The sequence below is a fragment of the Dama dama genome, chromosome 3 (genome assembly GCF_033118175.1).
Source record: "Dama dama isolate Ldn47 chromosome 3, ASM3311817v1, whole genome shotgun sequence".
NCBI lineage: Eukaryota > Metazoa > Chordata > Mammalia > Artiodactyla > Cervidae > Dama > Dama dama.
Window position 1 is genome coordinate 41300929 of NC_083683.1, and position 25224 is coordinate 41326152.

The following is a 25224-nucleotide window of genomic DNA, read 5'->3' on the forward strand; positions in this document are numbered from 1 at the left end:
GACTGACGCTGAAGCTGAAACTGCAGTACTTTGACCACTTAATGCGAAGAGCTGATTCTTTGGAAAAGACCCTGATGCTGGGAAAGACTAAAGGCAAACAGAGAAAGGCCAGCAGAGGTTGGATGGCATTATGAACTCAATGGACATGAATTTGAGCAAACTCAGGGAGATAGCAAAGGACTGGAGTCCAGCGTGCTGTAGTCCATCCAGTCCCAGAGAGAGGACACGACTTAGCAACTGAACAGCAGCTACTCCATCCACCCAGACTGGGATCAAATCTTTAAGTCTGTCCCAAAGATGAAAGCTAAGAGAGTATATTACATATAGGTCCAATGGAAAAAGGTAATCTGAGACCTTTTCTCTATTCTCAGTGCCTAATATGCACACCCATAGTGATGCTTGGGGTCATCCCCTTTTCAGCCAATTAATCTGCTTAGGTCACAATAATATTTGGATGTAGAAACCATCCAAATGGGGAATATGTTTTGTTGGTAAAAAAGAGCTTCCCCTAATTGTGATTCAGGAAAACAGATCAGTGTGGTTCATCTCTAATTGCATGACTATAAAATATGATTTAAAAGACATCATCATACTGAAAGTAGATTTAGTACATTTATTTTGTATAAATATAGTACATAACATTATTTACACTAATATTTTATTTATAAAGGATCTATATCTCTATATGGACAATAAGATACAAACATTATTTTTAAAGTAAAAAGTGTTTCTATAAATCTATGTCATTCGAAAAAATAGTATTTCAAGATTGGTTCTTAACATGCTATGATGAACTCATATAAAAGAAAGTTGCCACCATTCATCCTAACCACCCCCTCAAAAACAGGGGGGAATTTGATATTGAGACTTTTTGAAAATTTACTACTACTTTTATCTTAACAAAAAAATCCAACTAGAAAATTTCCATTAGAAAATAACATTAAAAATGGCATAGGCTCCAGAATATTTGTGTTTTAGAGGCATTCAAAAAAGAGTGAGAGATCATTTGAATTAATTTAATTCACAACAATGTCCAGTGAATGCAAGGCACTCTGCCAGGTACTGAGGAGGAATCTCAAAGGAACAAGATACAGTTACTGTTCTCAAGGCTAGAATGTGATAAGCACCATAAGAAAGCCTGTTTAGGAGCCAAAGGCTACAGGAGCATAGAGGAAGGAGAGACTAGATCTAATCTGCAGGAATGGGGAGAGGCTAGGATCAACTGTTATAGAGAAGTCTTAGGTAAATAGGCAGAAAAATGGGGTGGGGGGAGGATGAGAAAAGAAAATGATGTGAACAGAGGAAGGTAGGGTCGGGGTTAGCTGCCACATATGATACCTGAGCAAAAGTGTTCATGCCAAACCACTCAGAAGCCAGTGAAGGTTGTAAAGAGCAGGAATGAAACTAGATTAGTAACTATGCTTAACAAGATGGGTCTGGCAGTGTTTAAATGGGACCACACAAAGGCATTGGAATTAGAAGAAAAGTTATGCCCATCACTGGGAAGAGGTAACAAGGACTTGATCTAGGGTGGATGCAATAATAGAAGGACAAAGAAGATGGAAAAAGACATGAGGGCAGTTGTAGAGGGTCTTGTTGAGACTTGGAGGCAGATTCTGGAGCCAAGAATGGTGTTTCTCCATTGTAGAAGAAAATATACAGATCTGAATGAAAAGAAATTGCATTTTAGACATGCAAAGCTTAAAATGCTTAAGATGTAGATGTCTAACAGGTACTTGCTAATATGGCCTTGCAGGATGGTGGGAAGAGCAGGTCTAAGATCTGAGTTATAATGTGGGCCCTCCAGGACTTTTGAGTTCAAAATGATAAGAATCCTGTCCTTACTTTCTTCAACAAATATTTTCTCTTGAAAGATGCAAGGTAGGTATTTTGTGAGAAACTGATGTACCAGGAATAGAATAGTACATTTTCAAGGAGTGTGAAGTATAGTAAGAGAAATAGAATTAACCTCTCTGGAAGTCCCCATGATGACATCTGACTACAACAGATCTCAAATTTCAAAAACCGAGTACAGTGAAAGCACACTCGAAGACATAAATCAAGATGTGCTGTGATGACATTTACATTTTAACTGAATTACTAAATAGTAGGCTTTCCCTATTTCTGGATATATTCTACCATCCAGATATAAAATACACCTTTGGCTAACAAAGCTATACTTCAAAGTTGCCCTCACTTAGTTGTTTCATTACAGCTTTATATTAAAGTTTGCTATGATGATCTCATTTTAAGAAATGCTACTACATACTCAAACAATCAAGCTTTTAGTTATTAAAAGGGAGATGTATCTTGGGAAAAGACAATAGCAGGATACTGGGTACATTAGGGAACAAGGGGAAAGAAGTTGGGAAGAGGTTCAGAAATGCCAAAGATAAATTTTCTCATTTTCTTAGACTCTGGTGAGTCCTCTATGTTTAAAGCTGCCACAGATAAAGGAGCAGCACTGCCTAGAGACACATACGAAGGCCAGCCTTCCCCCAGTTTGACCTGGCATTTCTTGTCTAGGGTTCTTAAGCATCCTTTTGGACCTAGCTTTATAACTACTCTTCTTTCTCCTTATGAATAAAAGGAGACACTTGAAAAGGATTTGATAGAAGCACATGTATCAATGTAGAAAATATACTAAGTACTACTGGGATCTAAGTACTGTTTAAACTTTCTTCTCATTTATAGAGTGCATGCAACATTTTTTTTTTCCTAAACTTTTAGCTATCAAGAGTGGTTTTAAAAGTATCGACAGCTTTATAACAAAATGTATAGAATCAGGCTTCTCATTTGACATTGAATGAGCAAGGTTAAATAACTGATCAGCTTCAGTGAAGTTATGAAGGACTGATAAGGGAGAAAGGGAATGTAATACTGTTCTACATTTAAAACTTCTGAGGGGGGGGAGCTGGTAATCTGATAGATTCCTCAAAAGGCACATCTTTTATATTTTTCAAAGCCCTCCATGGGGCTAAGCCAACACTAGCATAATCATACATGCGCTTCACATGTAATTAGAATTATTAGAAGTCTATGCACTGTTTCTTATATATTTAACTGATTCCTGATTCAGTCAACTGTTGGAAGATAGAATAGCCACTGGCTGATAATTTTCAGATTCTGATTAGACCAAACCTTGCAGTCAGAAGGCTGAAAGCTCAAGAGCAGGAGAGAGGAACCCCAGTAACTTGTTTTACAAAATGCTGGTCCTGTGAAACCAAGGGAAACACTTCATAAGGCATGACCTTAGTCTCGAAAAAGGACACTAAAACTGCAGGGATTTAACATGGAAGGCTTACTGATGCGATCTTGGTTAGAGTTAATGAGACGCAAAGAAATGTTAGTTTACCTACAGCTAACGGAAAGACTTGGAAGTTAACATGTAAGGACTATATGTGAGGTTGCAAGAGGGTTTAAAATGATTCCACAGCAAGCAATAGCCAGAAAACTACAGTAGTCAAACTCTAGATGTAGAGACCCTGGTGCTGCAACAAACAGTCAAAGGGTTTCAGAAGGCACTCAGTAATTCTCTTGGCAATCAGAGATAATACTGAATTAGGAAATTCTTTATATAACAGCAAAAGGGAAATTTCTTGTGCCTTTTATTCAAAGAAATTTCTTGCCTTTGAAGATACTTCATATTTCATTTAAGCTCAGTCAATAAATTTATATTATGAACATCAAGAATGACTTTAATCATAGTGTTAATTTCATTTTACTTCTCATCAATTTTATGTATAAAGCAGTTCATATGTTAAACAATATGTGAACCAAAATAGGAATATAAGTCCTTCCTAATGAGGTATGCTGACAGCTGATTAAAGAAAAATATAAAAAAATATACTTTAATTACCAGAGAGGACATAACACAAAGTGGTATTTAAAAATCTTTTTAAAATGATTACTATACAATTTCTAATACTGGCTTAGAATCTGTGCTTTTTGATATGGTAATTCCAGTTCATTTAAAAAATCACAATATTATAGAAAATGTAACATTCTTTTTATATACAAATACCTCTCTACTACTTTGGGCTCAGAACACTTAGAAGAGCAAGGGACATTATATAATACTTGCCATATTTTGCTTTTTAAAGAAATAATATATTTATGTTTGTGTTGAAATGGTAGTTTTTTTTTTTCTTTTCCAAAGATTAGACTTAATGTAAAGGCCATAGAGTTAATTATTTGTGTTACCCTGAAAATGGAAATATTCTTTTTCCTACTCACAACTGAGTTAAATGAAAATTCAGATTCTATCCCTTTGCTGTAATTCCTTGATGATATAACATTATCTCATGGCACAAGAGGTACGTAACAGCAGAAATACTTTAGACGATTTACTGGAATTTTGTTTCAGTTACTGAGGTAGAAATTGGCCATGTGTTTTTCCATTAAAAGATACAAAAATTCATCTAAATGTATGGATTCAAAGACATACATTTTTCTCATCAGCTGTTTAATCATAATTTCCAATCCAAAGACTGTATAGAAATTCACTCCTTGATGTGTGTTTTTTATTTACCATGACTTACCACTGGTGAGAATGTTACAAAGTAACACTGTAAAACACACTGAGAAAGCAGGATGGACTGTGTCACAAACAGCTAATATGGTTATTAAGATAAGTTTTCTGGTTTCTAAAGAAAAGGTACTTTAGCATACAGTGTGAGTCTCAGAAATAACTCTGACCATTAAGTAAACATTAAAATTTTAATAAATAACATACATGAAAAACAAACATTTTTTTAAAATTACCTTATACCTAATAAAATAATTTCTCTGATGAAGATTTTAGTTGGATTCGTCTTGGCATTGTTCGTTTATATAAAATGTTTGTACTGCATTTATTCTGATGAAATTCCACCCTTCTGGAATCACACGAGATGAAACCAACACAACTACAATATTGTCCCTTCTTGAAATGCTTCTATCCACCTGTAAGAGAAATTTGTTAGATTTGTAAAATGAAGTCATCCAACATATGGTAAGACAATACTATAGACCACAGCTATTCCCTTGGATCCAATTACTCTAACAGTATATTTAAGATCTTTTCTATAGCAAACGAGAATTCTGTATGTATGAAACTACCCTTTATCTGGTAACTTGGACCAAAATTTGGCCTGAAGAATGCATCTCTTTTTTTAATGGTCAATTTAAAATGCAAATGGAATATAAGTTATACCATAATAAATAAAAAGATTTTTTAAAGTCAAGTTTTCTTTAAAATTAACACATTTTAATATTCTATAACGTGAAAATATAGCAACCCATTTGATATTAATAAACTCAAAGAAATTTATAAATTAGCCTGTATTAATTCTAAATAACAAGTAAGCTGATTCTTTTCATCCAGCTACATTCAACTCTCTTGAAGGGATTTCTATCTTGTCAACTACATAAGGAAAAGATACATATTCAAAAGTTCAACAGCTTGTTCATGAACACAATGAAAATGATGAGAAATATAATATCTAAAGAATTGTAGGCAATTACTATTTTATCCAAATAACTGTTTTTTAAAGAAAAAATAGCCGTGTCATAATTTTAAATTATTCTTCAGTACCCTTCAATTAACAGCTATCTATGGTTGGAAATCCTAATACAGACTGAAAAAAAAGGCTTATAGAGTATCTGTAATATAGTATCTGATTATTATTGAGGGGGAACATGTTTAATTCTGATAACATTAGTTGTAACTACCTTAATAAAAGACAAGCCTTACTTAAAGCATTCTTTTAGATTTGCCTGTACTTTGAGAGCCTAGTGAGAAAACATGAGGACCACTTAGTGAAAGTAAAAATGCATATTTTGTGAGGCCAAAATAAAAATCTAGTGAAAGGGAGGTGAACTGAATTTTTTTGTTCACAGAGCACCTCAATTTCACAGAGATACTCTTCTCTATGTTAAGCAATCTCATGACATTTAAATAAATATTCTTGTTGGAATTTTGAAGAGATTATTTCAACCACTTCCATCTAAAATGATATACTTTCCTTCTACTCAGTCACTGGGAATAATACAGGAGACTCTTAATGTGTTTGACCTTCTCCCCAAAGATGTAAGTTAGCAAGCAGCTGTTTAAGCTCCTGCCGTTCCATGGCACGACTGACTCACAGGATTGCCAAAATCCCAGAATGTTTCAAGAGAAAATGCTTCACCTCATTGGAGGAGAGGTCAAATACCTCTGCGTCCCGTCCTTTCAGCAGAGCAGCTTCATGCTGCTTCCTCGGAGGTCATGTGTACACAAAATATTTTGGACAGAACTACCTATTTTCTTTTCCTCTCTGCTTCCTGAAAATATTCCAGATCCTCTTGCCTATCTTTAAAACAATTCTAAAGAGTTTGAATAATATGTTAAATCTTTCTAAATGGGATTTCTGATTTACATTCTTTGTTGATCCCATGCATGGAAGTAGGTTATTTTTAAAATCAATCATTTAAAGTAACAATTTGAAATCTCATGTATAAAAAAAAAAGCCTAAATTACTTACTTCTGAGCTGAGTGAGCATCATCTGCTTTGAATACATAAAATAGCATGTTTTTGTGCAGTAACTGAAACACTCTAGACTCTGAATTCTCATCTTTGACTTGAGTGACTGTGAATCCTAGTAAAGGTTGACTCTCCAAAGCTGCCACATCCTAAATTTACAAAGACACAAAGGAAGATAAACTTTTAAAATGATAAAAAATTCAGACCTGCAACTTTTTATCTGCAAAGCTCTAATTTAATTTCAAACAAACACACATATATGAAACAATGGTAATTCTAGCAACTAATTCACTTTTCATTTATTCAACAATATTTATTGGGCCATCCCCTCCCCACCCATCAGACAATGCAGTAGACAGTTTTCAATGTGTTCATATTCACTGATTTCATGTTATTTCCCTACAACCATGGGAAGTGAGTAATTACATTACTTTCATTTTATGGATGCAAAAAACACAGGTCAGAAAGGTGACATACTCCAGTCTCACCAAACTTCTGCCTTTAGTGAAGTAGTCAGTAGTCACATGATATCCCCCAAACTTAACATTTTAACACTATGGAAAATTCCTAACATCTTTGAGTATCTTTAGGTACAAAACAAGGACACTGTTCATGTCAAAAACAACTGTAATATCTCCCCCTCTCAAAGAAAAGCAAAAGCAAAAACGTAGACAGATTAGGCAAACACTAATTATTTCTAGGTGGCACTATAAAACAAGACTCCAAATTATTCATGTTTCCATTTCAGATCTTACCTCACTTGCAGCATATGTATATAGTACTTTATTTTTTATGACGAACCACAAGTGTTTCCAAGGTTTTTTATTGCCCTTTGATCTGTACAAGTAGCCACTCATAGAGGAATCTTCTGTGTTTGCTGATACCTAAATAAGCAAACCCCATATACAGTTTAATCGTTTTTAGACAAAACCAAAATTTTAAATAACAAAATTGTTTTTGATCATTGATGCTGAAAGCAATAACCATAAAAATATCATGTTTAAGAATGAAACTAAAAAAAAAAAAAAGAATGAAACTGTTTATATTTAAAATCTGCTACTGTACAGATTGAATATTGCCATTACCATGAGCATAAAATCCTTCCTTTTAGAAGCAATTCCAGAATTTTACCTGGTTTACCTGTGCTTGCATGTATAGGTTTCTTAGTGGGTTCCACTATATTTTCTGAGTTCCCAGGAGATGAATAATAATTTCAAATGACAAAAAGGCCTTTTTAAAGCTGTGTTTTGGGGACAGTATATGTTGTTTATTGCTCTCATTTAGGGGTGTTAGGGAAAATTACTTAAACCTTTAACTTTGTTTCTGAGATAACTTTGGATTTCTACAAATTATATCAACAGATAAGTAAACAGGAAATTCTATTTTTGGAGGGAGGGGGTCATGCAGCTTGTAGAAATCTTAGTTCCCTGGAAAGGGATCAAACCCCTGCTCCCTGCATTGGGAGCTCAGTGTTTTAATCACTGGACTGCCAGCAAAGTCCCAAGTGGAAAATTTATATCTAATGTTAAATTAGAATGTCTGTTAAGTGCAAGTAAATCTGTATACAGAAATAACATCCTATATAAGACTACCAAGTAATTAAAAAAAAGGAAAACTACAACACTTACATTCAAAGGAGGTTTCTCTTAAAATGCAGTTACATTGTGATGCTACTGATACTATGTACTTAGGTTAAGTGTTACTATCATTGTGCAAAATATTCTGTACATTGCTCTTTGAGAATATTTTACAATTAATTTAATAGCCATATAAGACTAATCACAATACTGAATAATCATAGTCCTCTATTATCTTTTTAAAAGAAAATAAAAAAAATAAAAGAAAAATTAGTGTTAAACCAGCTTAATCACCTAATTGATTCACAAAACTTTCATTCTAATGATTTATTTAAAAAATAAATGAAATTTCCAATTCAAGAGACACAGTCTGTCACTACTGAGGGTACTGAAGTTTGAATGTATGCAATTCTTAAAGATGAATTTCTAAAAATGTACTGAACATCAATGGAATAAGAAAAAAGTTTCCAATTCCTTAAAAAGTTAAACATAGGATTATTATATGGTCAAGCAATTTCACTCCCAGTTATATAACCAAGACAAATGGAAACATAAGTCCACATGGAAATCTGTATACCAATGTTTTACATCAGCATTATTCACAATAGCCAAAAGGTGGAAACCCGTGTCCATCAACAGATAAATGGCCAAGTTGTGATATATATCTCTAAAAAGGAGTACTCTTCAGACACAAAAAAGAAAGTGCTGATACATGCTGTAACTTGGCTGAACCTCAGAAACACTGCGCTAAGTGAAAGAAGCCAAACATTCAGGATATGTCGCATGACTCCTTTTACATGACAGATCCTGAACAAACGAATCCATAGAGCAGATTCCTGGTTGCCAGGGGGAGGGGGTGGGGGACAGTTATTTAACACACACAGGGTGTTCTTATGAGGTGATGAAAAAGTTTTGAAACTGAAGCAATACGGCAGTCACACATCACTGAGAAAACACCAAATACCACTGAATTGTATATCTTTAAACAGTTAACTACATGTTATGTCGATTTCACCCCTGTTGAAAACAAAAGACAAAAAAACACAGGTTTCCAAGGAGACTACTATGACTTGTATAGAGCTTAATTGGCAAAACTAATTTCCCCTGTGTGGTCACAGAGGAGCAAAGCAATGGTTTTCAAACTTCAGTAGACATACACCTGAATCACTGAGAATGCTTGGGCCCAAGAATCTGCATTTCGAGTAAGTTCCATGGTGGTTCTGCTGCCACTCTGGAGGACACTCTGAGAACCAGCGGAGTCAGGGGAGAAAGCAGAGGTTTGAGTGGAAGGCCCGTTTGCGTGGTTGGGTAGAAAGATGTACAAAAGAGGACTGCAGTAAGGTTGAGTCTAGTCTATAGACCGTAGTTTTTGTAGCCAAAAACTCTGCTGAGTTCTGACTAAAGAGGGGAGCACGTGTCAGAATTATATTTATAAACAGTGACATCAACATGGAGAAGTGAAAAATTACAAGGAACTGAAAATTACTTCAGTTGGTTAAAAACTTCAAAGATTTTCAATGTAGTCTTAGATTCAGGAACTTCATGACAGAAGAAAAAGAGCTGAGAGTTATTCACTTAGCTGGCTTATCCAGTTCCACATGGAACTTGGCAAATGGAACTGTAAATCCTATTCTTACTATTTCACGAGCCTGGCTATAAATCACTTCCTAGAGTTTCAATAGCCATGAGGAAATGTGCTCAACTTTACATAAGGAACATGATCTTGGTCAAATTTTTAGAGTTCCTTTCTTCCACTTTTCATGATGGAACACCTCCACAGCAAATAAGCAAGAGAACAAAATTTAAAACGCTACTTTCCGGGGCACAAAACCAATTAATAGACTAACCAAAATAGGAGTGACTAGAAAGTCAGGACTATTTGATCTCTTGACATTGGCTGATTAACACTTGACTTTGAGGAACTGGGACAGGATATCAGTCATGCCTATGGATATGCTCCAGGGGAGCAGGAGAAGACCCCAGATGTCAAGTCAGTCAAAGCTTCAATATCCGTACATTCCCCACAAAAAAGCACTAAAAATCATGCCTTGCTGGAGGCTGCGGGACCAAGTCATGTTGCAATCAATGCCATTTCTGCCAACATGGACTCCTTTTCAAGTAGCAGGACTGCAACGCTTAAGAAACAGCCCAGCCACATGGAGGCTGCTCACTTTGGGGACCTGGGCAGATCTTGTCTGGACTACCAGACTCAGGAGGCCAAATCAAGTCTTTCAAAAACCCTTGAGCAAGTCTTGCATGACACCATGGTCCTCCCTTACTTCATTCAATTCATGGAACTTCGGAGAATGGAGCATTTGGTTAAGTTTTGGTTGGAAGCTGAAAGTTTTCACTCCACAACTTGGTCCCGAATAAGAGCACACAGTCTGAACACAGTGAAGCAGAGCTCATTGGCTGAACCTGTCTCTCCATCTAAAAAGCCCGAAACCACAGCAGCTTTTGTAACCGAGTCTCTTAACAGGAGGTTGGAGGATTCTGGCTCAGCCCATCTGGAAGGAATTGACTTGAATAATAGAACTAGCAACACCCAGAACCACTTGCTTTCCCAGGAGAGTGACAACGCCCATTCTCTCCACCTAGAGACAGCCAGGACAGGAACTCATCGGGGCTCCCTGGAAACCCAGGAGTCCTCCAGGCTCATGGTAGCCAGTAGAAGTAGTCCATCTTCTCCACTGAAGGAATTATCAGGAAAATTAATGAAAAGTATAGAGCAAGATGCAGTGAATACTTTTACCAAATACATATCTCCAGATGCTGCTAAACCGATACCAATTACAGAAGCAATGAGAAATGACATCATAGCAAAGATTTGTGGAGAAGACGGGCAGGTGGATCCCAACTGTTTCGTTTCTGCACAGTCCATAGTCTTCAGTGCAATGGAGCACGAGCACTTTAGTGAGTTTCTACGAAGTCACCATTTCTGTAAATACCAGATTGAAGTGCTGACCAGTGGAACTGTTTACCTGGCTGACATTCTCTTCTGTGAGTCAGCCCTCTTTTATTTCTCAGAGTACATGGAGAAAGAGGACGCAGTGAATATCCTACAGTTCTGGTTGGCAGCAGACAACTTCCAGTCTCAGCTCGCTGCCAAAAAAGGGATGTACGACGGACAGGAGGCACAGAATGACGCCATGATCTTATATGACAAGTACTTCTCCCTCCAGGCCACACACCCTCTTGGATTCTGCGATGTTGTGCGACTGGAAATTGAATCCAACATCTGCCGGGAAGGTGGGCCACTCCCTAACTGTTTCACCGCTCCGTTACGTCAGGCCTGGATGACTATGGAGAAGGTCTTTTTGCCTGGCTTTTTGTCCAGCAATCTGTATTATAAATACTTGAACGATCTCATCCACTCAGTTCGCGGAGACGAGTTCCTGGGAGGGAGTGTCTCACTGACGGCTCCAGGCTCTATGGGTCCCCCTGATGACTCCCACCCTGGGGCAGCCGACAGCTCCACCTCTCAGGTAGTGACCCGTGTGCCCAGCCGTTAGGGTCCTTTCCCTCAGATCCTAGCATCAGACCCCGTTTATACGCTTTAGGTTGTAGAAGAAACAAGCAGAGATAAAATTAGCCTACTTACTAGATACTCTAACCAAATTCTTTCTGATGATTGACAAACGCGAATTAACTTTTTGGCCAACCCAGTAGAATGCCGTTTTTGTTTAGACACAAAGGCCTAGGTGCTAACCATAAAAAGTATTTTTACATTTTTGGTTGAAGTATAATAATATGTTACAGGAAAGTCTACATTTCATAATCATGTACAGCTTGAAGAATTTAGATAAGCAAACCTAACCCATGTGACCAGCATCTAGATCAAGAAAGAGAACACCTTACCAGGTTGTCAGACACTGTTGTCCCCTTCCTGTCACTGTCCTCCTCTTTTCTTTCCTTTTTTTCTTTTTTTTTTGTACAACCTTATTGAGATATACTTCACATACCGTACAGTTTATCCATTTACACTGTATAATTCAGTGGTTTTATAGTTTATTTACAGAGTTGCTTAACTCGCCACAGTCAGTTATAGAACATTTTTTTCACCCAAGAAAGGAGGCCTTTACCCTTTAACTCTTACCCTCCAAGTCCTCGTTCCTCCAGCCCTAGGTGGCTGCTAGCTGACTTTCTGTCTCTATAGATTTGCCTGTTCCAGACATCTCATATAAGTGGAACCTTGTGATATGTTGTCCTTGTGACTGGCTTCTTTTTTCAAGGTTCATCTGTGTTTTTAGCATGTATTGGAACTTTGTTCTTCTATGGCCAAATGACACTCCATCATACAGACACACCACATTTTGTTTACTCCTCAGCTCGTGAACGTCGGGATTATTGCTTTTGGCTGTTAGGAGTCACGCTGCTGTACAGTTTTTGTGTGGATGTGTATTTTCATTTCTCTGGTGTACATACCTAGGAGTAGGATGGCTGGGTCAAATGATGACTAACTCAGTCTTGATTACTGTTCCTTTGTAATAAGTTTTGAAATCGGGAAATGAGAGTCCTCCAACTTAGTTCTAGTTTATAGGTTTTTGAAAGCTTTGAAATCAGGAACTGTGTGTGTGTGTGTCCTCTGACTTTGCATTTTTTTCATTTGCAAGATTGATTTGGATGTTCTGGTTCCTTGTAGTTTCATGTGAATTTCAGGATCAGCTTTAACATTTTGGGTCAGAATTACATTGAATCTGAAGGTTCCTTTAGAAAGTGTTGCCATCTTCACAGTATTGAGTCTTACAGTCCATGAACACGGAATACCATTCCATTTATTTATGCCATCTTTTATTTCTTTCAGCAGTGTTTTGTAGTTTTAAGTGTACACTTTTTACACCTCCTTGAGTCAGGTTATTCCTAAGTAGTTTATTATCTTTGATGCTATTATAAACAGAAATTGTTTCCTTAATTTATTTTTCTGATTCTTCACCAAATGTGTAGAAATGTTACGGTTTTTGTGTGTTTATCTTGTACCTTCAACTTTACTGAATTCATTTGTTAGCTCTAAATAGTTGTCTGTGGATTCTTTAGGGTTTTCTATGTCTAAGATCATGTCATCTGCAAATAGAAATAGTTTTCTTTCTTATCAACTTTGGATGTCTTTTATTCCTTTTCTTGCCTAACTGCTCTGGCTAGAAATTGCAGTACAGTGTTGAACAGAAGTGGTGACAGTGTGCATCTTTGCTGTAGAGTGTTCTCTAAGTGTCTGGTCCATTACTTTTTTATATATATATTTTTAATTTAACCTGTGCTTTAGTCATTGATGTTAAAGGTATTCCTATCTGTTGTTACTTTAAACAATGCTGCAACAAATAATCTTGTGTATAAGTCATTTTGTATAAATCTATTTATGATTGAATTTTAGAAGTGGAGTCACTGGGTCAACCCATGCCTCTATTTCATAGAGGTACCAGTTCTGACTTGCTTTCTTTGTGGGCATGAGGAGTGGGAGGTAAAATACTATTCGTTTTAGCAAGTTTCCTCCATCTTCTGTTTTGTCACATGGCCACACTAAGAATCAAAAGGTCAAGCTTTGTAGGTTATTAAAACTTAAAATTTTTTCTGTTAAGTTGAAGGAAGAACAAACTACTATCAGTAAACAACCTATTATATCAGTTGTATATAACCTATTAATGCCTAAAAAAAATAAGCCATGCAGATGAGTAAATGCTAACAAAATGCCCCCAATAGTTTATAGACTTTTTCCCTCTGATAAGGGGTCTCCTCAAAGTAATTTTAAAAATTAACACAAGTCCAAGTTATCTTTACTTTCTATCACTGCTATAAAATGCTTTCCAAACCTTTCAACAGTCATTTTCTAAATGACTCAGGTCATAAGGGAGATAAGGGAGGCCTCAGCCACATTGATCTTCAGTATTAAAATGCATGTCTATGGTGGGAAATGACATCTTCCTTTATGAGAGAAAAACTAAAGTACTATCTGGGTATGAATAATTCAGCCTCTATCAAGTTGCAAGTTTAATGGAAACACTTACTTCTTTAAGAGCAGCTGGGATTTTTTTCTGTTTCCTCCCTGATGGAATACTATGTAAGACTGATGATAAGGCGCTGGAAGGAGATTTGTGATTTCCAGGGGATCCAAACTTAGGAGAGTGCTGGTGATCTAAAACAAACCAGGTACACTTATGGAACCAACGGTAAACATTCTGCAATTCAATTTAACCTAAGTCAATAAACACTGTTGCACAAAATATCCATGGAAGGATACTTAAGAAACTTGTGTCACTGAGGCCCCTGGGAAAGGAAGCCAAACGGGTGGAAGTTGAGTGGGAGGAAGACTTTCCACTAACTATTTTTCACTTTTTTCAACTGCAAACCATATGAAAGAATTGGCCCTGTATGCCTTTAGAATTCTGAAACATGTTCATATACTACCAACTTAAAAAACTAAATTGAAAAAACTTCTCTCCTGACTTAAAAACAAAAAAACTAACATCATTTAGTATCTAAATACATGACCAAATACCATTACAATGAATAAAATTTTCAAAAAGAGACTATAAGGCAAGAGGAGGCAGTAATTAATTTTGACTGCAGAGGTTCAAAGAAAGCTGGGAAAAGAATGAGAGTTTTGAGTTGGCATCAAAGTATAAGAAGGAGTCTGGCAAGCAAAAAAGAGGAGGAAGAACACTTCAAGAAGAAAAGTCAGCATAAGCAAAAGCACAGAGATATGAAATTAGATCATCTATTTGGAGGTGAAGATGGAAAAAAGAGGACTGGTTCTAAGGACTGTCTTTTAGGCAGTGGGAAATCAAAAGCCTTCTGGGCTGGGAAGTAGACTCAATTTAGAAAACTAAATCTGACAGTAGGAGAGGGGAAGGATTCGCAAGAGAAAAACCTGTTAGGAAATTAGGACAGTAGTCCAGATGAAAGATAATGAAGGCCTTGTTAGGGTGGTGATGAAGAAGTCAAGAGCATGACAGATTTTTTCAAAGATAAATTTGACAAGATTTATTGACCAAATGGGTGACAAAAAGAGTATTCAAAAAAAAAAAAAAAAAAAGAGTATTCAACAATGGATTTTGAATGTTTGAGCTGATATTAGATATTCAGAGAACAAAGGCAGGAACATAAGGCTGGCAGAAGATCAGGTGAATGTTTCTTTTTGGAAAATGTGTACAGAAAATAACAGACAATTCCTCTATTAATGTTTGGATTTTGAAATAGCATGTCATCCAGTTTTATTCACTTAGACATTCTTGTCTGCTAATAAAAAGCTATTCTTCATCGCCAAGTTTCAAAGCGAACTTTTAACTTCTTAAAAGTTTAGATCCTCTAAGTTTCAGGAATTTTAACTAAGGATCTTTTCTCAAAATGTAGACCTGAGCTGCATTCATCTTAACTGGAGGAACGGATACTTGCAGGCAGATATAGCTCATTTTGTAGCTGGTAAAAAGCTACACATTTAGATGTAGAATAAAACCTCACACATCAGTCCAAGTGATTAGAATAAGGCTAACAAAGTGCCACTTGGTATGTTTTCATAGAGAACTACTTGATGGATTGATAAAAATGATTTGTAATACACATAGATGTGAAACTATAAACTTGAAAATTACTTAGAAGCTAAAGTTACCTTGTAACTGTTCTAAGCATTTCATCCTGTGATTATACTTCTACAACTAGAATCCTTAGCAAAACCCTTTTCAGAATAAAAATAAGTTTTAATTCAACCTTTCCTGGAATCATCATGAAATAGGAGTGAAGAAAGTTTAACTACCCAGTGCTATGTGACATCTAGAGGGGTGGGAAATGGGAGAGAGGCTCACGAGGGAGGGGACATATGTATACCTACGGCTGATTCATGTTGATGTGTGGCAGTAACTGACACAATACTGTAAAGTAATTATCCTCCAATTAAAAATAAAAAAATTTTTTTAAAAAAAGAAAAAGCTTAACTAAGTTAAGAAAGCAAGATACTTAATATTTTGAGATAAGTATCACCAATTATATTGCTAATGGGCCCTATGACGATTCTTCTAGAAGGTTTTTTGCAAGCATCTGGGGCATAAAGGAATTTTCAGTTAAATCTGTACTTATACATTACCTAATTTCTGCAGTTCTTGGAAACAGTGTTCACATACTCTTGCTGGTTGATTTTTCAGGTAATCTAAGCCATACTTATTTGATGAACAAGCTTGGCATACAATCTGCAAACACATTGGAATTATTTCATTTCATTTAGAATAAATAACCTTTGTATCTAAACCATCAGTTACAATTTATAGCCCAGTCTGCTTTTCAAAACCTGTTCATAGTCATTGAGTCTCAATAACAACTCAGCAGAGGTACGTAGGGAACTCACACACAATAGCACATTTAAGAGGCCACAGATTATCACTGATTGCTTATGACAGATAATAACATACTAATGGAGTTAACAGGTGCAAAATGTTCAGAACGCTGCCTGGTGGGTAGTAAGTCCTATATTAGCTGTACCATCATCACTGTCATTGCCATCATCACTGCTGCAACCATGAATACCTCTGCTGTACCTCTTCCTAGTGTCTGGCCTGTATTAAATGCTCTCTAAATAACGTCCATTAAATCTTTACAGTCACTCTCTGATTTCATTGTTACTATGCACATTTTACTGATAATGTTATGAAAGCTTAGAAACATCACAAACGGTAACTTCAATACTGAAAGTTTCCTCCTGTTAAGAATGTGGTATTGGGACAAATGTAGTTTCAATAATTACCTATAAATGTGAGCATCTATTTAATTGTCAATTTGTTAGTTCTTTTTTTTAATGAACATGTTCTATTATTGACATCCTAAAGTAATCTTGGGGTAGAAGGAGTAAGTTCCCTAACAAGATTGCCTCATGCTAAATGTTTAGGGGGGGATACCAGTCATGAGGCAGTATCTCTCCCCTCCCTACCCTACAATGGTTTACAAGGGGAAATACACTTCTTCAACATGTACAGCATGGAGCTATTGAAAATCACAAGGGAAGGGTTGTGATTCTTTCCAACCTTTCCGCAGGCCCGGCAGTGATGTCGTCTCCAGGTCAGAGTAAATTCACTGGTGCAGATCATGCACATGGTGGCCCTGGTATCAGGAATCCAGATGGGCGCCTTAGATCCAAGAGGACTAACCTCGTCTTTATTTTCTGAGTCAGCCTGTAGAAGAGTGACTTCTGATTATTTCTAGGCACACTGCCTGCTACTGCTCAAACCTTTTTATTTCGCACTGGCAGCTCACAATGCTGATGGTATCATTAAGGATGTGGATGACACAGGAACAATCGTACTTTTCATCTTCTCAGGATGTTAAGATTAGCTACATTCCAACAATCCTCTAGTGCAAAACTGTATTACCATTGCCGGTGGTAGTGCAATGAGAGCTGATTAGTTCCTTCCTCAAACTACACTGCTGTGTTTTCTACAGTGAGGTTTTATAACCAGAAAAAAATATGAATGCGCTATATGCTATCCTAGACTTGTAGGGAGACATTAATAGAATAAACATTTAGGCTCTGAAATTATGCACATACCCAATCCTTCTGTGAAGCATATGCTGCTTTTCTAAACCCCTGGGAAAAGTTTCTTTAAGGTGAAAATGGTTTGGAATGCACTTAAAAAACACATGAAGGAAAAGACAATACCTCATCAAGACTCCGACTAGGACAGAATGTGATTCTTTTCTTGGCATACTCTTCTATTGACCTGGAAATGGCTTCGAGCCATTCATCCCTTTCTGGGGCAGAACTGTTGGGGGCAAAAGAGGTTTTATCAGCCAGATGTCAGCTCTTATTCTTTGCCTTTTTCTTACTTTTTTTTCCTTCTGCCATGGCAACAGATTCCACCACCCTCCAACAATGTGAGTCACAGGCAACAACTTGGAGGTTTCTGGGCACAAATAACCAGTGGGCATATAAAGAACGCATGGCATTTTAGCAAACACACCACTTTTCTTCTTTCCAAAGATACTACTTTCTAAAACTGAATGGCTTTTGAAGTCTCCTAAATTTGGAGGTATTTTTGTTCAATTTAAGGGCTTTTCATGCAATTAATAATTATGATTACTTATATAACCAAGGAGCTTCCTGAGATATAATCCTAGATTTTAAAAATATTTCAAGGAATCAAGTTTCAAATCCAAATTTACAACACAATACTAAATATTTTTAGGTTACTAAATACTCTAGAAAGGGCACTAGAGTAAAGGAAGCATATTTTTGGTGTCACTAACAGAAGCTGAAGGCGTGGTTAATAAGGGAGAGAGCCTTCGGTGATTGTTAGGGCTCCTCTACCAATTCAGTCCATCACATTTTCTGTTCTTACCCTCAGTTCATCAGGAAGTGTGTGACTCAGATATAGATAGAAATGGGCCAAACGGGGGGATAGCCTGCTCAGAAAAATGCATTCTTGTTCTATGTTTTTGCAAAGAGGCCCTCTAAAAAAATTCTATGGTAACTCAGAATCATCACTGGTATCAGTACATTTGTTTTGCAAACTCAGGAGGGGAGACACATTTTAGGTGTGTGTGTGTATGTGTTTATCTTTGTAGAGAGAAAGAGAATTTAATAGTAAATGTAAAATTTTATCATAATAAAAATCCATTATAATAATGGGAATGTTACTGTGTAAGAAAATGTGCATTTTCTTATTTTTAAGAGAAGCATACTCAAGTATGCAGGAGTAAAATGACCTGATATCTGCCATCTGTTTTAAAGTACTTTTAGAAAAAAGGAAAATCTGTGGCAGAACCTTGGTAATTTTTTGAGTCTTAGTGACCAAATATGCAGGTTCGTTGTAGTCCTCATTCTAAGTATGTAACTTTCAAGTAATCACTTTAAAAGGAAAAATTCCATCATAAGAAATTATACAATTAGGCATATTTTGATGAATTCAGAGCACATCAAGGAGATACTTTAACCTACCCCACCATAATCATTCTCAGAAATGAACCTTCCAACTAAATGGCTTCAATACCATTTAGAAAACGCATTCATACAGATATTAAAAGGAAGGCACCCAACTTACAAATAAAAATCTAAAACTAGTATATTTTTCAAAGTTTCATTATATATCAAAACCAAAATAAAATAGAAATAGCCCCTATCTCTCTAAACCAAACAAAACTCACCTCAGTTACCTCTACTATTCCACCATCACTGTCCCAACTAGCTGCCGCTAATTTAACATTTGCCACATATCAGCCAACTGTGCTGAATGCTCTCTGTGCAAATGCCATCACACCTCATATCCTCTGAGGAATATCTCTTTCCCCCAATCCCAATTTCACACACCATCTCCATCTATAGAAAAGCAATGTGAAGATTTGAACCGTTAGATAATTTGCTTTAGATAATATGATGCTCAGGATGCTCAAGTGCTCAGTCATGTCTGACTCTCTGTGACCCCACGGACTGGAGCCCACCAGGCTCCTCTGTCCATAGTATTCTCCAGACAAAAATACTGGAATGGGTTGCCATTTCCTTCCCAACGGATCTTCCCGACCCAGGGATCAAACCCGTATGTCTTGCATCGGCAGGCAGATTCTATACCACTGCATCACTTGCAATGCCTTAGATAACAGGCTGCTTTATTAAATGGTGACTTGGTATCAGACCCAAGTGTGGCTAAGGATGGAACCCTTCACCACCAGGTCATCTCTAGCCTCTGTTTCTGTTCTCTGAAGAGTTATGCTATGAGAATAGGGCCCAGATTCTGGGTAAACATTCATAAAATATTACTGTCTCCCCTGCCTTCTCTCCTTCCCCAACTTTTCACTGGAAAAGGTAACAAAGCAGAGAGGCAGATGGCTAATTTGAGGATTGCTGTCTGATTTTTCTGGAGCCCTGGGAGCATGTGGAATGTGATTCGACTGCAAATCATGTCACATATGCTGTTCTTTCATTTAATTATTCCTGGCTTTTTCTTGTGTGGGCTTCTGCCAAAACAATGTTTATCAGCTCTTGATAAAACACGTCTCAGAGACCACACACATTTGCCTCGAGCATCAAGTGTAGACATTTTAGCCCTGCTTTTGTGACATGGTTAAAAGAAGAATCAGCATCTTCCTCCTATGAAAACACAGTTAAGCCAAGTATTCTTTTCTTTATGGAATGTGAACATTACCAGAAAGCAAATTTGCATCAAACAAGCACCTTTTCTCCACTGATTGGAAAGAATTTCTAAGGGAAAGAGTTCTCCAATAGAAGGGATTTCTGGTGTGCTAGACCTGACGCACTATGACCTTCTTGTGTTACTGTGGGATGCTACCCTGGGGTCCAAAGGCCCCATCATTTCAGTTCACTTGAATAACATTTACTGGGAGCCTTCTATGGGCCAGGTACGATGCTGTGAACTGGGCACAAAAGTACACTTCACGTCCAAGTGCTGACACCCAACTGAGGTGAGACCCTAGAACAAGTAATTACCATATAATACAGGAAGGGTAAAGTAGATAAGTAACGCAGAAATAGTAAACTACCTCATGTGGGTAGCAGCGAAGGCTTTGCAGAGGTGACGACTGATGTGAGACTGAAGAATTACAGGATAGATTTAACAGGGAACTCTGTGGTCTCCCTGTGTACCCTCAGTCAGTCTGCTACCTTCGGTCATCATCTCTAAACGGATGACTCCCCGGGACATGCCTCTAGTCCAGTCTCCCTCTGACATCCAGCTCCTGGCATAAACCACCTCCGTGCTGACCGAGGATTTATAGGCGCCTCACGTTCACTCTGCACCTGTGTGCCTGTGCGACCCCACGGACTGTAGCCCACCAGGCTCCTCTGTCCATGGCATTTTCCAGGCAAGAATACAGGACTGGGCTGCCATTTCCTCCTCCAGGACATCTTCCACACTCACGTCTGAACCTAAATTCCGGATTTCTCCCCAAAGCTCCCAGTCACCTACCACCGCAACCTGACACACTGTCCAGGATAAAGACTCAATCTCACCGCCGCTCTCCTTTCCTCTGTCCCGTTACTCATCTCCTTCAGTTCCCTCTCAAACTATTCTCCACAGAGTAACTAGATATTCTTTTTAAAATGCCAATATGATCACATCGTTCCTTTGTATAAACCTTTCAGTGGTTTCCTGTGGCTCTTAGGCTAAAGACCAAAATCCACAAGACGGTCCTGCATAATTCTTCTCCCTGTCCCTTCAGGTTTATCTCGGGTCACTCTCCCTCTCATTTGCTGTGTTCAAGATACAGGGGCTTTTCAGTTCTCTGAACACGCCATGCCGCCTTCCACCTCAGGATCTTCGTACACACAACTCCTACTGGCCAATAGGCTCCTCCTTTTCTCTTTGCCGAGCTATCCAACTCCTACTTACCCTTCATAACTCAACAGACACAGGACTTGTGGGAGGCTATCCCTAACTGCCCTTTCTCAATCAAATCTAACTGCAGGCTGGACCTCAGTCTAACCATAGTCCAGACCTCACCATCGACAGCCTCCTACCTGGGCTTCCAGCTTCTACTCTAGTCTCTGGTGGTCTGACTTCTACAGAGCAGACAGTGTGCTTTTTTAAAAATGAAAAATGAGGCCACACCAATTCTTGGCTTAAAACCTTTGGATAGTTTCCCATCACACTTAAAAATTCAATGATCTTACTAGATCCGTTTAGGAGCCAGATCTGAAAACACACAACATCTAGGCAACCAAAGAAAGACTGACCGTCATTTTCTGAATTATTTATTTTTTAATAAACAGAATATTTGTTTATCAAAGCACATTTTAGTTAGAAAACTTAAGTGCAATTGAAAACTTAACGTCCCTATAAGCATTTCCTCTTTGGATCTTTGAAAATAAATTTCTTGATTTTAAGAACCAAGCTGAGGTATTCGCCAGGAACCTGATATACAGGGACTTGATGTTCTTTGCATTTTTTGTACTAATTCAAGAAACAAAGAAAAGAAAGGGGAAAAATCGCACAGTTTCAGGTGGTCAAACTTTTTTCACTTTCTTTTAAAAAAAAAAAATTTTGGCTGCACTGCTCGGCTCATGGGAACTTAGTTCCCCGACGGGGTACTGAACCTGGGCCTTGGGTAGTAAAAACGTGGAGTCCTAACCTCTGAGCCAGCAGGCAAGTCCCCTACTTTCACATTTTAAATACTGATCTGGAGGATGCTTCAAGTCCTCCCTCCCTTGACAGAGCTCTGCTTGCTCTAGCCAGGAGCTGGGAAGCACGTGACAAATCCGGAATACAAGAATTTGTCTTCTCCTGTCATCCTGAGATTTAGTATCAGACAGCAGTGGCCTTTCTATTTCAGAAGAGTGACATGACCCAGGGAGCTGCTCCCGTGGTCTGATTTGGGAAGTCAGCACATTTGGTCTGAGGCCTTGACATCCATGGACATAGGCAATATTAGAACAGTTAAAAATATGAATTTTAGTGTCAGATCCAAATTTCAGCTCCACTGGCTCTGCTACTTAATAGCTGGTTGGCTTTTTTCACCATAAAATGGGTAACTCACCTAAAAAATTTATTGTGAAGATTTAACGAATTAATATACAGAAAGTACTCAGGATAGTCCCGAGCACAAAGTAAGCACCATGTAAGGGTTTGCTGCTATTTTGATTACATCAAAGGTGAAGTCTGACAGCCAGCCAGACTTGTTATCCAGATCTGGCAGTAGAGTAAGCTGGGGCTGTTGGTGTCTCTCCCTTCACCAGTCAAATCCCGCCACACATCCACTCCTGGCACTTAGCCAAACCTGAATAATGTACCTGTATGCGTCATATAGTTTCAGGTTTCCTCAGCACTTGATTTACATTATGGTCATATATTTTGCTGTACACATAAATCACTGTAGGTTTCTATTGGAGGCAATGTGGCATTATAAAAACAACAGATTTAAAACCAAAAAAAGTTCTATTCATATCCTGACTTTGCCAGCAATGCAGCCTTAAGAAAACAACTCATTTTTCTCTGTACTTGGTCTTCCTCACTTTTATGACACCTACCTCAACAGATTTGTTATGACCTTGGACTGTTATATGAAAACTTCCTTGTAAAACATAAAGCGCTAGATGTTTTTATGTTATTTATTTATTTATTGCGCTAGATGTTTTTAAAACATTACATATCACTGTAGCAGGATTTGAAATATCCACTTCAAAAACAATGATTGGCAAAGCACTTCTTAGCATTATTACTGCACGCAGAGGAACATGTTAATATTTGTGCTCCTAGCATACTACTACATCAGCTCTCAGACATTCTCCCTACATGTAAATCAAGAGTAAACTGCATGAGGGACTCCCCTGATGGTCCAGTAGCTAAGACTCCTCATTCCCAATGCTGAGGAGCAGAGATCTCCTTCCTCTGGTAATGGAACTAGATCCCAAATGTCGCAATTAAGACCTGGAGCAGTCAAATAAATTACTAAAAATAAATTTAAAAAAGAAAAAGTAATCTGCATGGTATTAGGAGAGAAAAGAAGAGGGAAAAATAAATCTAGTTGTTAACCTAAATGTGAAAAATGTTGCAGGTATCTGAGCCTGTAATACTGGCAAATGTTTATACGTAATTGTAAAATGTACCTGGCTGAGAGGATGAAGGAACGTTCTACACTTTCAATCTTAAGTTCATTCTGATACGCTTCTTGGGTGGGTTTTCTGACCTGGAAGAAAGCAAAACGAACTGAGCAGACGCATCCTATGGAAAACCTCATCTCTGATGTGCAGTTAAAACTGTCCAATGCCCTTGCTGCTGACACCCACCCCCAACCTTCATATCCAGGTTGATCTACATTACTCTTCCTCATCTGCTCTCTGCTCCAGATGAATTTAAACACCCACATACTCAAAGGCCCAACTGTCCCACCTTCAGGCCTTTGCTCACACTATTCCTTCTACCAAGAATGCCTTTCCCCACATCTCAGTGTGGCCAGATGTGACCTACTCTGTTAAGATTCTTGGCTCTTCCTCCAAAAAGACTTCCTCAAGTCTCCCCTCTTTTCTCACTGCCAACTATCCCTCCACCACGTCCCATGAAAAGCTATACGGTCTTTATTTTCTGAGCTCCCACAAACTTTGTGCCTTTATAGTGATTAGTTATTACCATCTACTTTATAGGTGTTGACATGCAGTGTATTTGCTTCCCCACTAGTTGCTAAACTCATGGGAGTTTAGAGCAAAGGTGGAGACAAAAGAATCCTGCTTCAATTCATCTTTGTATTTTTCACTAAGTCATTAACATGTTTTGTTTATAGCAGTTCTCAGGAAATATCTTGTAACTAAATTAATATATGAGGGAAAAAATGAATAAGTGAACACATGAACAGGAACACATAGAGACAGAAGAGAGAAGGATTATGAGAAGATGATCATTGTAGGGATTTTTCTCTAAATACATCTGGGTTAAAAAAGATATATATATCTTCTAACAGATGCACAGACCTTCATTCCAGCCAGTGACAGCATGTTGTTCAGTTTGTACATCCCAGACTGCACTGGTGTTGTATACAACAGGGCATCATTAAACTGAAAGTAGAAACATGTCATAGGACAAAGTAAAGCAAGAAATTTTAGCTACAAAGATATTGGTAAGACACAGGAATAAAGGAACAACATTACCTCTTTGCTTCAAACTCTCTCAATAAAATACTTAGATTCTGCTTATAAAATAAGAACCACCTAGAATGTTCTATTAGAATATTACTAGAAGGCAATTTCTGGAAAATGCGCTTTCTTTCTGAGTTCTATAAGAAATTTGACATTTTCTGAATTCTAAATCCCACTAAGGAAATATAATCTGCCAAAACAAAACACTGACAGAAATCAATTTTTCCAAATCAGAGATGAAATAAACTAGATTCAAAAAGGAAGTAAATTTCTAGTTATGCACCATAGAAGACTTTGTTTCCTATACTTGACATGCAAATAAGCACTCCAGACAGTCAAAGATCCCACTAAAACTGCTATTTGAACGTGCCAAGCTTATCTGGCCTGTACAAAGTTCTCCTTTCACTAAGCAATTACCCCTGCCTTGGGCTCAACAGCAACACACATGGCCACTCACCAGGAAAAACATTCGGGGCTGCATGACTTTCCGAGATAGCTTCATCAGAATTCCTTCTTTGAGAAAAACCTGATTCATCCAAACGAACACCCGTTTAGTACCATCACAACTACAATATATGTATACATGTAATTT

General features: G+C 37.6%; 2 protein-coding genes across 3 annotated transcripts in view; one reads left to right on the forward strand and one right to left on the reverse strand.

Annotated features, from left to right (window-relative positions):
- Positions 1–645: 645 nt before the first annotated feature.
- Positions 646–25224, reverse strand: part of FGD6 (FYVE, RhoGEF and PH domain containing 6) — a 117441-nt gene continuing 92862 nt past the window's right edge. Inside the window, exons 12-21 of one of the 2 annotated variants that reach the window (XM_061125966.1) lie at positions 25090–25158; positions 24468–24551; positions 23610–23689; positions 17715–17817; positions 17083–17229; positions 16152–16254; positions 14080–14207; positions 7259–7387; positions 6504–6652; positions 646–4944 (exon numbers count right to left, since the gene is read on the reverse strand). In XM_061125966.1, coding sequence (XP_060981949.1) covers positions 4908–4944; positions 6504–6652; positions 7259–7387; positions 14080–14207; positions 16152–16254; positions 17083–17229; positions 17715–17817; positions 23610–23689; positions 24468–24551; positions 25090–25158 — 1029 coding nt within the window. In that variant the 3' untranslated portion in view covers positions 646–4907. The remainder of the gene's footprint in view (positions 4945–6503; positions 6653–7258; positions 7388–14079; positions 14208–16151; positions 16255–17082; positions 17230–17714; positions 17818–23609; positions 23690–24467; positions 24552–25089; positions 25159–25224) is intronic. The other variant, XM_061125974.1, reaches the window with a different exon arrangement.
- LOC133048988 (A-kinase anchor protein 10, mitochondrial-like) lies at positions 9623–14063 on the forward strand. Its single transcript, XM_061132983.1, has 2 exons — positions 9623–9700; positions 10000–14063. Exons 1-2 carry the CDS (start codon positions 9623–9625, stop codon positions 11590–11592), a joined length of 1671 nt encoding a protein of 556 aa, XP_060988966.1. The 3' UTR covers positions 11593–14063.